General features: G+C 39.2%; 2 protein-coding genes across 6 annotated transcripts in view; one reads left to right on the forward strand and one right to left on the reverse strand.

The window, feature by feature from the left end:
* The window catches only part of LOC137652339 (E3 ubiquitin-protein ligase CHIP-like), a 335562-nt gene that overhangs the window by 146933 nt on the left and 173572 nt on the right, over positions 1 to 15057 (reverse strand). The gene's annotated exons all lie outside the window — the stretch shown is intronic.
* The window catches only part of LOC137652337 (zinc finger protein 37-like), a 72272-nt gene that overhangs the window by 39645 nt on the left and 17570 nt on the right, over positions 1 to 15057 (forward strand). For all 4 annotated transcript variants that reach the window (XM_068385681.1, XM_068385683.1, XM_068385682.1 and 1 more), the window contains exons 10-11: positions 5585 to 5752; positions 6128 to 6273. In XM_068385681.1, the coding sequence (XP_068241782.1) occupies positions 5585 to 5752; positions 6128 to 6273 (314 nt within the window). The remainder of the gene's footprint in view (positions 1 to 5584; positions 5753 to 6127; positions 6274 to 15057) is intronic.

Genomic DNA, 15057 nt, shown 5'->3' on the forward strand with positions numbered 1-15057 from the left:
GTCACTTATTTCTTGTCGAAAAGGCGTTTGTGGGCTGGAGAACAGTTATCTACCTCTCGATCTTGAACGGGGTCGTTCATCAGACCCCGTTCATGATGGAAACGGCCCAGATGGTCAGACAGGTGGTCAGACCTAGTGATATTAATAGACCTCGAGGATGTGTACTTCCAGATCCCCATTCATCCACCCTCGAGGTAGTACCCAAGATTCACGTTATGAGGCAAGATGTAACAATTCAATGTGCTGTGTTTTGGCCTGTCTACATCACCTGAGGTGTTCACATGGTTATTCACCCTGGTGTCCACCTGGGCACACAAGAACGGCATTCGTCTACTTCGATACCTAGAAGATTGGCTGATTCTGGCAGGCTCGAGAGTGTCACTTCTTCTCCATCGAGACAGACTTTTCGCATTTTGCCAAGATCTGGGGATCGTAGTAATTATGAGAAGTCCCTCCTGCAACCAACTCTGGAGTTGGTATATAAGATCTTACCGTTCGAGGAATGAATCAAGAGACTGAAATAAATAGCCCAGACCCTCCTCTTTCTTGACAATTTGCCAGCACATCAGTGACAAAAACTATTGGGGCACTTGACTTCTCTAGAGAAGATAGTTCCCAATGGTTGTCTTCATCAGATCTCTTCAGTAGCAGCTGAAGACCTTTTTGTCTCAGCACTTGGACCCACCAAGTACTCTGGTACTGGTAGGTCAAGGGCAAAAGAGACCCTAGATGGTGGGTACTAGATACCAACCTACTCAGGGGAGTAGACCTTCTCTCTCTCCTCCCCTGGATGTGTTGTTCTTCACACATGCTTCAAAAAGAAGGGTTGGAGGGTCACCTGCTACATCTCACAGCATCTGGACTGTGGTCCGAATGTAAACAGCAGTGCCACATAGACTTCCTGGAAGTGAAGGCAGCCTTTCTAGCCCTCAAGCACTTCCATTGGCTCCTTTCAGGGCACTCCCTGGTGTTGATGAGTGACAACACAGTGGTAGTGTCTTAAGTAAATAAACAACGAGGTACCTTTTCACAACCCCTATGTCAGCTGGCTGCAGAAATCCTCAGGTGAACGGAAAATAATTTGGTAGTTCTTTCAGCTCGGTTCATGCCCGGGAAGAAGAACATGCTGGCAGACAATGAGCAGGAGGACTCAGGTAGCAGGCTCTGAATGGTCCTTGACACAACAGATAGCCAAGAAAGTTTTGATGTAGTAAGGTTTGCCAACAATTGACCAGTTTGTGACATCCCTCAACTGGAAGCTCCCAATGTACTGCTCTCCAGTACCAGACCCATAGGCATTCTGGCAGGACGCCTTCCAATACTCATGGGAGGTTATGGACATCTATGTGTTCCCCCCCCCCTTCTGTGTAGTAAGGAGATTTTTTTTTTTTAACAAAGTCAGAGCATCTCAAGATCTGTCGATGACCCTAATAGCTCCGCTGTGGCATCATGAAAAATGGTTTCCTGACCTTCTACTTCTGCTCACAGAGGCACCGAGGGAACTCCCTATACTTCTCGATCTGTTGAGACAACCACACGTGAAGAGATTTCATCAAACGATTCCATTGCTTTGTCTTCATGCCTGGTGATTATCCAGCAATTGCTTGAAAAGAGGGGCTTTTTGAGAATAGTTGCAAAGAGAAAATAAATTCTCTTACTAATTATATTTAACTCTTTCTCCTCCCCTCCCATCTCCTGCCTACAGTAGTCTCCTCTCTAGAACCCTACCCCCCTCTCTCTCCTTCATATATCTACTCTCCACATATGCTCGGATGTTTTCCTCAGATACTCCTGCCTTTGTAAGTACATCAGCCATTTGTTTCTTTCCTGCTATCTATTTCACCTCTTGTATTTCTGCAGATGCTATTGTTTTCTTGATAGCTGCAATCTCTATCTCTGGTACTTGATTTAATGGCTGTCAGTGTTCTACTGTCTGTTTTCACTATTGCCTTTAATCTTCTCTCTCCCACTAATTCCACCCATAACCTATTGAAATATATTAAACCTTCTATCACCTCTCCCATGCTTAACACCTCTGCCTCAATAGTTGATTTTGCTACCCTTCTTGATTTTCTAGACTTCCACCATATAGGACATCTCCTGCCATATGTTTAAGATATTACTGAGCCCAATTGCATTTGCCCTTCTTCAACATTTCTAAAGGATGTATCTGCATATGCTTCCCAATTGATATTCTCTTACAGTTCATCTAATACCACCTTTCCCATTATAGTTTTAACTCTCCTTACTACTATAATTAATATTTTCATATCTTGTGTTGTACCTTCCTTAAATGCCTTACTTAATTCACTAATGCTATACGATATTTCTGGCATTGTATTTAGTTCCTTCTGACTTAGTATTCTGTTACCAATATATTGACTAGCTTCTGATTCCTTTACAGAGTTGACATATTTCTATTGACTGGTACTTATCCTCCTTTCATTTTGCTCTATTACTTCTATATACTTAAAACTCTTACTTTCTTGTTCACTCACTTCAAGTTTCTCTCTTAGCCTTCCAATTGTTTTTTCCATGAACCATTAATTTCCCCCATAGCAAAAGTCATCCACATGGGAGCATAATATACCCTCCAGTTTATTGTCTTTCCTCCAATAAAATATGTTTGGCTCCAGTCTACTTCTCGTTCCCCCACATTCTTTCACTACACTGACTACCTTACAGTACCATGCTTTTGCAGCATCCTTTAACCCATAAACTGTCTTATTCAATTTTCATAAACCACTCCAATCTCCTTCAACTGGTGGTTTCAAATATACAGTACTACCCTCTGTATTTGATCACCCTGTAAATATGCTGTTTTCATATCTAATATGTAACAATTTCATTTCTTTATTTTGATGGTTGCCAAGCACAATTTCAACAGCTCTGCATTACAAGTAGGAGCATCTTTTCCCAGTCTGGCATTTCTTCTTCAAAGCCTCTAGCAACAACCTGGCCTTACATATCTTTACACCTCCTTTTCAGCTCCTTTTAACTTCTCATTGACTATCCACCTTGTGGATGTAGCTTTTTGCCCAGTATTTTCCACCTCCCACAGTGTCTGCTGAGTGACTGAAAAAATATTGATGAACCTGTGAGCATTTAGGCATTTATTTGGGTAATTAGTTTGTCTGAAAAAATTGTGATTGTAAACAATGTGTTTCTTAGTGCGATGATGCAGAAATAATTATGTAGAGACAGTTACATGCACTAATTGTTAGAATCTTTTTTGAAATTATAAAAGTTTGTTTCAATTCTGCAAAAAACTGAAGACTTAAATAGAAAGGTAATAAGTAAAATACTAATTTCAATATTTCTCCCATTTTTGTGAAAATATATTTGGTTCTTTTGTTCCCATAATTTTTTCCTATTTAATTTAATTTTTATCCATTGATAAGTAAATTGGAAAGCATTCTAATTACTGTATTAGATATAGATTTTATTTCATGGGAATAATAATGTGTCATATCTCCAGACATACTAAATTTTTTTTATTAATATATTAATACTGTATAGATCACTATTTACCTTATAGAGGAAGAATATATTTACCAGATTAATGTATAGAAAATTATTTTCCTAAGGCTTTTTAGTTTGTATTATTATTTTTGAAAGTTTACTGAATGTTGAGGATAATAGGGAGGCAGATATAATTGCTGTTGCAGGTGTTGAGGTGCCGGTGATGGGAGATGAGAATAAGAGAGAGATTACGAGAGAGGAAGTGAGGAGAGCACTAGATGAAACGAAAGTAGGAAACGCATCTGGTATGGATGGTGTGAGAGCTGAGATGTTGAAGGAAGGGGGTGTGACTGTACTTGAATGGTTGGTGAGATTGTTTAATATGTGTTTTGTGTTGTCAATGGTACCAGTAGATTAGGTTTGTGTGTATTGTACCACTATATAAGGGTAAGGGAGATGTGCATGAGAGTTGTAATTCAAGAGGTATTAGTTTGTTGAGTTTAGTTGGAAAAGTGTATGGTAGAGTAATGATTAATAGGATTAAGGATAAAACAGAGAATGCAATCTTAGAAGTACAGGGTAGTTTTAGAAGAGGTAGGGGTTGTGTGAATCAGATTTTTACAGTTAGGCAGATATGGGAGAAATATTTAGCAAAAGGTAAAGAGGTGTATGTTGCGTTTATGGATCTGGAGAAAGCGTATGATAGAGTTGATAGGGAAGCAATGTGGAATGTGATGAGGTTATATGGAGTTGGTGGAAGGTTGTTAAAAGCAGTGAAAAGTTTCTACAAAGGTAGTAAAGCATGTGTTAGGATAGGAAATGAATGAGCGATTGGTTTCCGGTGAGAGTGGGGCTGAGACCGGGATGTGTGATGCCACCGTGGTTGTTTAACTTGTATGTTGATGGAGTGGTGAGAGAGGTGAATGCTCGAGTGCTTGGATAAGGATTGAAACTGGTAGACGAGAATGACCATGAATGGGAGGTAAATCGGTTGTTGTTTGCGAATACTATACTGGTTGCAGATGCGGAAGAGAAGCTTGGCCGATTAGTGACAGAATTTGGAAGGGTGTGTGAGAGAAAGAAGTTGAGAGTTAATGTGGGTAAGAGTAAGGTTATGAGATGTACGAGAAGGGAAGGTGGTGCGAGGTTGAATGTCATGTGGAATGGAGAGTCACTTGAGGAGGTGGATCAGTTTAAGTACTTGGGGTCTTTTGTTGCAGCAAATGGAGGAGTGGAAGCAGATGTACATTAGAGAGTTAATGAAGGATGCAAAGTGTTGGGGGAAGTTAAGGGAGTAGTAAAAAATAGAGGGTTGGGCATGAATGTAAAGAGAGTTCTGTATGAGAAAGTGATTGTACCAACTGTGATGTATGGATCGGAGTTGTGGGGAATGAAAGTGACGGAGAGACAGAAATTGAATGTGTTTGAGATGAAGTGCCTAAGGAGTATGGCTGGTGTATCTCGAGTAGATAGGGTTAGGAACAAAGTAGTGAGGGTGAGAGCGGGTATAAGAAATGAGTAAGCAGCTAGAGTGGATATGAATGTGTTGAAGTGGTTTGGCTATATTGAGAGGATGGAATTGTCTGCTAAAGGTGGTGATGAATGTAAGAGTTGATGGGAGCAGTACAAGCGGAAGGCTAAGGTTTGGGTGGATGGATGGAGTGAAGGAAGCTCTGTGATAGGAGGATAGATGTGAGAGAGGCAAGAGAGCGTGCTAGAAATAGGAATGAATGGCGAGCGATTGTGACGCAGTTCCGGTAGGCCCTGCCGCTTCCTCCGGTGCCTTAGATGACCGCGGAGGTAGCGGCAGTAGGGGATTCAGCGTTATGAAGCTTCATCTGTGGTGGATAACGGGGGAGGGTGGGTTGTGGCACCCTAGCAGTACCAGCCGAACTCGGTTGAGTCCCTTGTCAGGCTGGGAGGAACATAGAGAGGAGACATCCCCTTTTTTGTTTCATTTGTTTGATGTCGGCTACCCCCCCAAAAATTTGGGGGAAGTGCCTTGGTATATGTATGTATGATTATATACATAGAATGGAGATATAGATTATTTTGAGCTTTTAAAAGTAAGATATGTATTTGAAAAATTTGTTTTAAAACTTATCCTTTTTTGCTTCAACAGGAGAGAGACCTTTTAAATGTCCAGTGTGTCACAAAGATTTTAGCCGTAAGGCTAATATGGAGATGCACATGGTATATCATACAGGGGAAAGGAAATTTACTTGCGAAGTTTGTGGTCAGTCATTTTTTGCCATCAACGCCTTAAAGAGACATGCAAAATTGCACACAGGTAAGAAAAGGCATGCATTGACACTAACAGATAAAAAGAAGATTTATTACCGATACAAAATTCATTAAAGGGGTTTGCTAATGTAATGGTGAAAAGAATTCTCAAGTTACAATTCATTTTTATACTTTGGAGTGGTAATTAAGCATTTGTGTTTTATTCATACATAATTAAAGTGACTTTGTATATGTTTTATGCCTTTGGAATTGATGTATCTGATATAATCTTAATTAATCATTGTGACATCTTTTCAATTGGAAGTGTTTTTTTTTACTTGCATGAAAATAACATTTTCAGCTTTAATTACCCTTTTGATTTGTGTTGTAATTTTATGTGCTATATTTTTAAGATTCACTTTATTCAAAACATTCTCCTCAGGTGAAAGAGATTATGCCTGTGAAATATGTGGTGCTACCTATGTGACTGGGACAGATCTAAGGAGACATCGCTTGAAGCACGATGAAGTAAAACCATATCCGTGCCAGTTGTGTGCAAAGCAGTTTACACGTTCTCATGACTTGAAGGTGAAGTGGCTGATTGTTTCTCTATTTTCTTACTTGTTTCTCTATTTTCTTACTTTTATAGTTACACAATTTAGAATATAAGTCAAGTAAAGTTAAAAGAGCTTTTATGTTGTTTGTTTTGACATTCAGGGAGTAAGAAGATATTCTGGTCAATGTATACTCTATTTACTTCATGTCATCTTTAAATTCAGTAACATCGGTGGTTGCATGATGGTCATTTTTTTTTCCAGAATGTAAGGGCCACATTAATAATAAGTACTGCGTCCACTTGATAAATTAGTAAGGTTGTTGAATTTTTCAACATTTTAATTTCATATGAACCACATCTCTCTAAGGAATTCCTAACCTCAGGAGAATTAATGGTATTACAACAGCCTATGGCTGGGAAGGTATAACTGGTGTATCTCGAGTAGATAGGGTTAGTAACGAAGTAGTAAGGGTGAGAACGGGTGTAAGAAATGAGTTAGCAGCTAGAGTGGATATGAATGTGTTGAGGTGGTTTGGCCATGTTGAGAGAATGGAAAATGGCTGTCTGCTTAAGAAGGTGATGAATGCAAGAGTTGATGGGAGAAGTACAAGAGGAAGGCCAAGGTTTGGGTGGATGGATGGAGTGAAGGAAGCTATGAGTGATAGGAGGATAGATGTGAGAGAGGCAAGAGAGCGTGCTAGAAATAGGAATGAATGGCGAGCGATTGTGACGCAGTTCCGGTAGGCCCTGCTGCTTCCTCCGATGCCTTGGATGACCGCGGAGGTAGCAGCAGTAGGGGATTCAGTGCTATGAAGCTTCATCTGTGGTGGATAATGTGGGAGAGTGGCCTGTGCCACCCTAGCAGTACCAGCCAAACTCGGTTGAGTCCCTTGTCAGGCTGGGAGGAACATAGAGAGGAGAGGTCCCCTTTTTTGTTTCATTTGTTTGATGTCGGCTACCCCCAAAATTGGGGGAAGTGCCTTGGTATATGTATGTACAACAGCCTATGAAGGATTCTTTCCTTTTATAGAGTTTATGATCACATGTCTTACTTAACTGGTCTCTCATCCTAGTAAAACTAGATAAATTTGATCAAGCTTACTTCCTTGTCACAGTGCTTAGATCTTCGAAGCACAGCGAGCTTAATGTTTAACAAAAGAAAAAATCCTTTATTTACCCTCTCCTCTGGTGTAGCCTGTGTAGGAGCTCCAACCCATGGGAGTAATCCCTGAATGGAGCTCCCATGGCTCCCCCCAGCCTTTTGGTCCTTACAATGTTTTTTCGACAAAAGCTATAGACACCAATAAGTACAGTAAATATTCATTATTATGTGTTCAAAGAGTGCCATTTTTTTTTTTTTTTGTTATTTTAATTTTTCTCAGCGCCTAGGATATTTAGGTGTTTTTTTTGCCATCCTGATATTATCTATTGTATTTTTAACATAATACTTTATTGACTGGTGCTGTGCAGGTTCAATGGCTGTCTGGTTTGTAGACAAATTTTTTGCGTGAGTTTTTCTTCTCTTGTTCAGTATTTAGTTCGTGTCTATTCTGGCACAAATACAAACCCTCATCCTTTACATAGGAGAATGATAACAGCGAAGCTGAAATACGGCTGTTAAAATTTTATAATGAGGGATAAGTAGTTGGCTCTTGGTTACCTGCCGGGGAAGGGGTTTGCTCACTGAGTAGTCACTTTGATAGAAACTATGGAGACATCTCCTTCAACTGGTTGGACTCTCTAAATTTTCCAGCTTTTTCCAGCCATTTTAATTGGGACTCTTGGGCTTTGTTCCTGACATGATGCTATTGCATCTTGAGATATTGTCCTCAAGTCAGTGACATGATTAATGATAACATGCCTCCCACAACTCTATAGGTTGGCCAAAGGTGAACGCAGGATTCTCATCATTGCCGCCTTGGAGTTAGACTTCCCTGAAGTTGAAGGAACAGGCTCCTTCCTGAAGGAATTCTGTTTCCTTCTTTTTTTATGCACACAAGCAACAGGTATCTTAGTGAGCGCTGTTGATTCAATGTTCTCAACCTCGCTTATTGGAAATTGATTGCTTTGCTTGCTTACTGCCATTCTTAGTTTGCAATCAAGTTAGTGCAAGGTTAGAGTCAATCTCTGCTGAACTCCTCTTCATCCAGGTGGAGAGAGATGATCTTCTACTAGATGCCCACTCGCGAGGTGCGAGTGGGCGCCTAGTCCATGCATGTTGTCTAGACACAAAATAAAATTTTTTAAAATAAAAGGCACACATTATTAATGTAATACATTTTTTTTCTCTTTTAGTTTATAATTTTTAATACGAAATCGTTCATCCTCAACAATGCTGCTTAAGGTTATCATCTCTTTCTTGAAAAGGTACAATACAATGGTTAGTTCTGGGCATTAAGAGCTTAATCTGCTTTTGGGGATAAGCCGATTAGGTTCCTCCCTCAGAGGATGAGATGGTCATAGTATTTTTAATTTGATACTAAGTATTCTGAAAAAAAAAACCGTGGTCCGACGGCCAAATAGCTTTTGCAAGAGTATAGGTCAGCTAATTTCCTGTTACCAATCCAGTCCAATCCTTCTCCACCATCCCAACTGTTCTATGCATTACAAAATCCATGAGGAGCATAAACAACATAGGTGACAACACATTCCCTTAAGAGTTCTCTGCTGTTCACTTGAAATTCATTTGATAGGACTCCACTAACATTAATATTAACTTTGCACTTCCTATGCTCATGAACAGATTTAATCAAATTTATATATTTAAGAGGAACTCCATAATAATTGAGGACTCTCCACAAAATTAGCTGGTGAACACTATCAAAGGCTTTTCATAGTCCACAAATAACATCAAAAGGGGATTTCTATATTCTACACATTGCTGTACCACATGTGTTGAAGTGAAAATTTGCTCAATACAACTTGTACCTTTGCTAAATCCTGCTTGTTCATCTCTCAGCTTTTTGTCAATCTTTCTCTCTAGTCTCTTTAGAATGAACGTACTATATATTTTCATGACAACTGACGTAAGTGTGATGCTTCTGTGATTATTGCAATCAGACATCTTTTTTTGCCATTTTCACCAACACTCCTAGCTCCCTTTCATCAGGTTTTGCCTCTTCATGCCACATTCTACAAAATAATCTTGTAAGTATTCTGGGAGTCCCTTCATTTTCGTCCAATATCATCTTGGCAGTTATTCCATCGTATCCAGGAGCTTTCTATCCATTTAGTTTTTTAATTATGGCTTCAACTTCAAACTCAGTGAATTCATTTATGGGCACATCAAGGTCTTTCTCAGCTTCAGGTAGATCAGTCAAATTATTCCCTTCATATCTCCTATTCATGACCTCACTAAAGTGTTCCATTCAATGATGCCTTTATTTATTTTCTGTTGTTATAACAGACCCATCTCTGTTTTTGATGGGTATATGCATCTTCTTCTTTGGCCCAGTAGAGACTTCATTAATAATTCTGTAAGCAGTTCTTATACCCTAGCCACTCACTGAATTCATAGCTTTGTCAGCCTCATCTGCTTTTCTGCCTAAGTATTCTCTTCAGTTATTCCTGGCTTTTCTTTAGACCACTATCAATACTGGAATACTTAGCATACTACCTTGTAATTTTCATTACTTCCTAGAAAAATTTCAACAATTAATTTCTGTCCTTCTCTCCATTTTATAGTATCCCAGGTATCATTTGATATTCATAGTTTTCTCCGTGTAACTGCATGTCCCAAAACATTACTACCAACTGACTGATATATGTTCTTAACCCTTTTACCCCCAATAGACATACTGGTATGTTTCACAAAACTCATCCCTTTACCCCCATGGACGTACTGGTACATCCTTGCAAAAAACTAGTATTTAAATTTTTTTTTTTTGCATATTTTTGATAACTTTATGAGAAACTTCAGGCATTTTCCAAAAGAATGAGACCAACCTGACCTCTCTATAATGAAAATTAAGGCAGTTAGAGCAATTTAGATATATATTGCAAAATGTGCTTAAAAAAAAAAAAAAACACCCGGGGGTTAAGGGTTGGAAAGTTCCAAATAGCTTGGGGGTAAAAGGGTTAATATCACACCATTCTTCATTAATTGTTGGCTCTTTGTCTAAGACTGCAAATCTATTCCTACATTCAATTGCATATGTTTTTCCATGCTCATCTTCTAGAAGCCTAGTTGTATCAAACATTGGTATTCGATCTACATTTTTGTTAGGTGCTTTGTTTTGATTTTAGTGTGGCAAGGCACTGGTGATCTCTACCAATATATACATCTATGTAGCTTCTTGCATTTCTCAGAATCCTCCTTCTCTATTTATTAATGGCTATGTGATCTATTTGATTTTTGTAATTGCCACATGGTGAAGTATGTACATTTGTGGATGTCCTTGTACAGGAAAAGAGAAACCTCCAATAACAAGATTGTTTGTTGAACAAAAACTTATAAAGTGTGCCACATTTTCATTTTTCAACTTCACCAAGACCCTCAACTCCCATCACATTCTCTATACCTTGATTATTCCTTCCCAACTTTAACATTGAAGTCACAAATTACAATTTTCATGTCTTTCTATGGGATATCATCTATTGCACTCTGCAGTTCTTCATAGTATTCATCTTTCCTTTCTTCAGGGGAATCATTTGTTGGTGCATAGCAAACTATAATACTCATATTGCAGTGCTTTGATTTAAACTCTGCAAGTGACAATCTACTATTTACAGCTCTCCATTCCGTTCATGCCGTTTCTGCTCTTTGTGTTATTCTTACCCCTTCTCTTCCAACTCCATCTGTTCTTCCTGAGTAGATACTGTATATATATTGCCTTGGTCTAAGATTTGTTTACCAATCTCTTTACAATGTGTTTCAGTTAGGGCCTAGATATCCAAACTATATTTTATAAATTCATTCTCCACTTGCTGTAACTTCCCATTCTGATTCATGGTTCTAACATTTCAATTACCAATTTTCAATTTTTCTTCAATATTTATAAACAGGGAGATTCTTAGCACCCCACTATGCCCAGGACTGGGGACCAATCTGTCATTTTCGCTTTCCATAGACTAACTAAATCCATAGAGGATTCATTGGCTAAATTTACAAAGGATAGCCAGTTCCTTGTGATGCGCAGTGCCTATCTAACCAAGGCAAGTGACTCTGCTGGTCCATACTAATTCCAGTAAGATCAACCTCCAGGCATCAGGATTAAAAGCCGAAGAAAAGACATCTTGTCTATTGCTTTAGCCCCAATGCGTCATCCCGCTCCCAGTGACTTCATCGAGATTTAGGGGTCATTTTCTCCACACCCAAAGCTCTCGTTACTCTGTCAAATTGCTCATCCACTTATATAACAATTGGTAAACATGGATTGCTAAGATATAACGCCTAGCACGGTAAACCACAAGCATGGTAACCGCATAGATGTGATAATGAACTAAAAATATAAATACAGTATAAAGCTATAAAAATGACTGCTCATTTATAATAATGACTATAAACAAACTGTATGAAAACAATAATACAGTATTCTATAACATATTGGCGCTCATGTAATGTTCATAAAGAAGATATTTCTAATAACTTAAGAAATTATATAAATGATACTCCTTGTTATTCGTATGACTGGGTACAAATGAAAGAAATTGGGACCTCAATATTTTCATTTTCTTTTTGAACATTTAGTCTTTTAAAGACTAATCAGTAAGAGTTTGATATAAGTCACTCTCACTGTTTATCTCTTCCAATAGAAGAAATAGGGTTAGCCAGTCTTCCACTGAAGACGAAGAGAATATCAAAGGTTTGAATGCTACCGTGTTTTATCTTCAGCCACCCACGACTGATCAACTTTGGAATGATTCCGCTCTTGCTGGCTAAAGTGAGCTAATGTTAAAACGACACCTCAATGCGAGCAGCTTTGGAACGTTACCACACACGCTTGCTATATTTGTTCACGCTAACCTATTTAGCAATTGCTTACCTGTACAGTAGTTCCATCTCTATTCTGTAGTTCACTCTTCCTTTAGAGCAATATTAGTTGTGTATACTACTAGGGTTTGCACATCATTGAGAATGACATTACATGAGTGCACAATCGCAAGTCGCAATGCAACTGCTCAATTTGTTGCTTCCGATCGATCGCGCATCATCTCGACTGCTTGTGATTGGTTGCATACCTTCTTAACTACTTGCTGGTTGGCCTGCGAGGCCCGACCCTGTTACTCTCCCTCCCCTCCTTTTTACCGATGAAAGTTGGGTCTGGTCAGTACTTGGATGGGCGACTGCCACATACAAGCTTAGCATGACACCTGAACAAGGATGGCATGTGAAATACTGAATCGTTTCACAGTTTTTGCATCTAATAATAGGGGCTGCTGCCTTTTCTACTAGGGGAAGCATTCCTCCTATGATGCAACCTGTAGGAGGATGCCTGTAACCTCGATAGAGGGGCATGATGTCACGCAACAGAACTTTTGACTGTGGACATGCTCAAGTCTGGATTCCTCCTCCTATTTACTAACTCTCCTCTAATTTACCACCATTGCCCTCATGGACCTACTGCCAGAGATTGGCAAAGGAATTAGCCTCCAGGCAGAGGTTCAGGTCATGTAGCGTAAGGACGCTCCCGGCAGCACATGCATGTACTTAAACTGTAGGAGAAGCGATAAATAGAGAATATAAAATTTCTTAAGATCAGTAACAGCATTAAAATAGATGTCATATATAAAGTATGAAAAGAGATTTCTGTCAACCTGCTCAATAAAAAAACATTTGTTAAAAGTTTGATTTTGTGAAGTTCTACTGACTCAGAAATAAGAAATTTGATAGACTGAAAATTCCTATCCAACAATTTGAGATGAGAGTCTGCAGCTGAAGGCTAAACAGGAGACCAATACTCAAAACAAGGCAGAATGAAAGAATTAAAAAATTTCTTCAGAATAGATTGATCACAAAAGTGCACAACTTAGCTGATACTTATCAAGTCTAGTCTTCTGATAGCTTACAAGATATGTAAGTAACCAAGGTCCTTTAACTATAGCCTGCACTTAAACATTTAAAATACTGTATTCCACAACTAACAGTAATACTGTATGCACTTTACCTTTTTCATTAATGTCTAAAAATGTTAGTCTCCTAAGAACCACTGTGATAAGGAAGCTAATAAGCAAAAAACTTTGTTGAGAGGATGCTGTAGTATGATTTTTGAATGATTGTGGTGTAATCCATTGCTGTACAATATCTAACCTGAAAGCCTTCTGACTTTAGACCTATGAGAATAGGTGGTTTTGCAATAGTTTTCGGAAGGTTTATAAAGCCGGATACAGATCATATAGTTTTGTTTAGGTTTACCTAATTTTAGGGTAATCTTTTTCTGGGAAATGATGTAGGCAATGCAGTTAGGTAAGTGTATACAATAATGAGATGAGTGCAACAAAGTGTAATACAGTATGTTAGGCTAGGGAAGTTAGGTATCTTATTGATTGATTCATACCATTCTAGGTAAGGTTAGTTTTAGTGTGGTCCTACTATACAAAGGTCTTTTCCCCCTAACCCTGTCCAAATGGAACCCATCACCCTGAAAAGATAAAGTTAGGGTACACACCTGAATTTCACTCATCGATTCACAATGCTGTGGGTCAGGTTAGTTTGGGGATTAGGAGGGATCAGACAGTCCCCTTTTTCTCTTCCACCCCCATGTGAGGTAGGAATGACCATAATAGGTAGGTTATGATGATGTATTCCATGTCAAACTTTCAAAAAATATATCATTCATGTGTTGGGAAGTTGAATGTCATTTGTTTTAGAAAGATATATACATATACCAAGGCACTTCCCCCAAATTTTGGGGGGTAGCCTACATCAAACAAATGAAACTAAAAAGGGGACCTCTCCTCTCTACGTTCCTCCCAGCCTGACAAGGGACTCAACCGAGTTTGGCTGGTACTGCTAGGGTGCCACAGCCCACCCTCCCCCGTTATCCACCACAGATGAAGCTTCATAACGCTGAATCCCCTACTGCTGCTACCTCCGCGGTCATCTAAGGCACCGGAGGAAGCAGCAGGGCCTACCGGAACTGTGTCACAATCGCTCGCCATTCATTCCTATTTCTAGCACGCTCTGTTGCCTCTCTCACATCTATCCTCTTCTCACCCAGAGCTTTCTTCACTCCATCCATCCACCCAAACCTTGTCCTTCCTCTTGTACTTCTCCCATCAACTCTTGCATTCATCAACTTCTTTAGCAGAGAGCCATTTTCCATTCTCTCAACATGGCCAAACCACCTCAACACATTCATATCCTCTCTAGTTGCCAACTCATTTCTTACACCCGTTCTCACCCTCACTACTTCATTCCTAACCTTATCTACTCGATATACACCAGCCATACTCCTTAGACACTTCATCTCAAACACGATTCAATTTCTGTCTCTGTCACTTTCATTCCCCACAACTCCGATCCATACATCACAGTTGGTATAATTACTTTCTCATACAGAACTCTCTTTACATTCATGCCCAACCCTCTATATTTTACTACTCCCTTAACTGCCCCCAACACTTTGCATCCTTCATTCACTCTGGCGTAGAACTGCTTCCACTCCAACATTTGCTGCAACAACAGACCCCAAGCACTTAAACTGATCCACCTCCTCAAGTAACTCTCCATTCAACATAACATTCAACCTCGCACCACCTTCCCTTCTCATACATCTCATAACCTTACTCTTACCCACATTAACTCTCAAAGATATCCTAGATAAATGAAGTCTTCAAAAATAGGAATCTCAAGGATTTATTGACTATTATCATAA

The sequence above is a fragment of the Palaemon carinicauda genome, chromosome 13, assembly GCF_036898095.1.
Source record: "Palaemon carinicauda isolate YSFRI2023 chromosome 13, ASM3689809v2, whole genome shotgun sequence".
Taxonomy (NCBI): domain Eukaryota; kingdom Metazoa; phylum Arthropoda; class Malacostraca; order Decapoda; family Palaemonidae; genus Palaemon; species Palaemon carinicauda.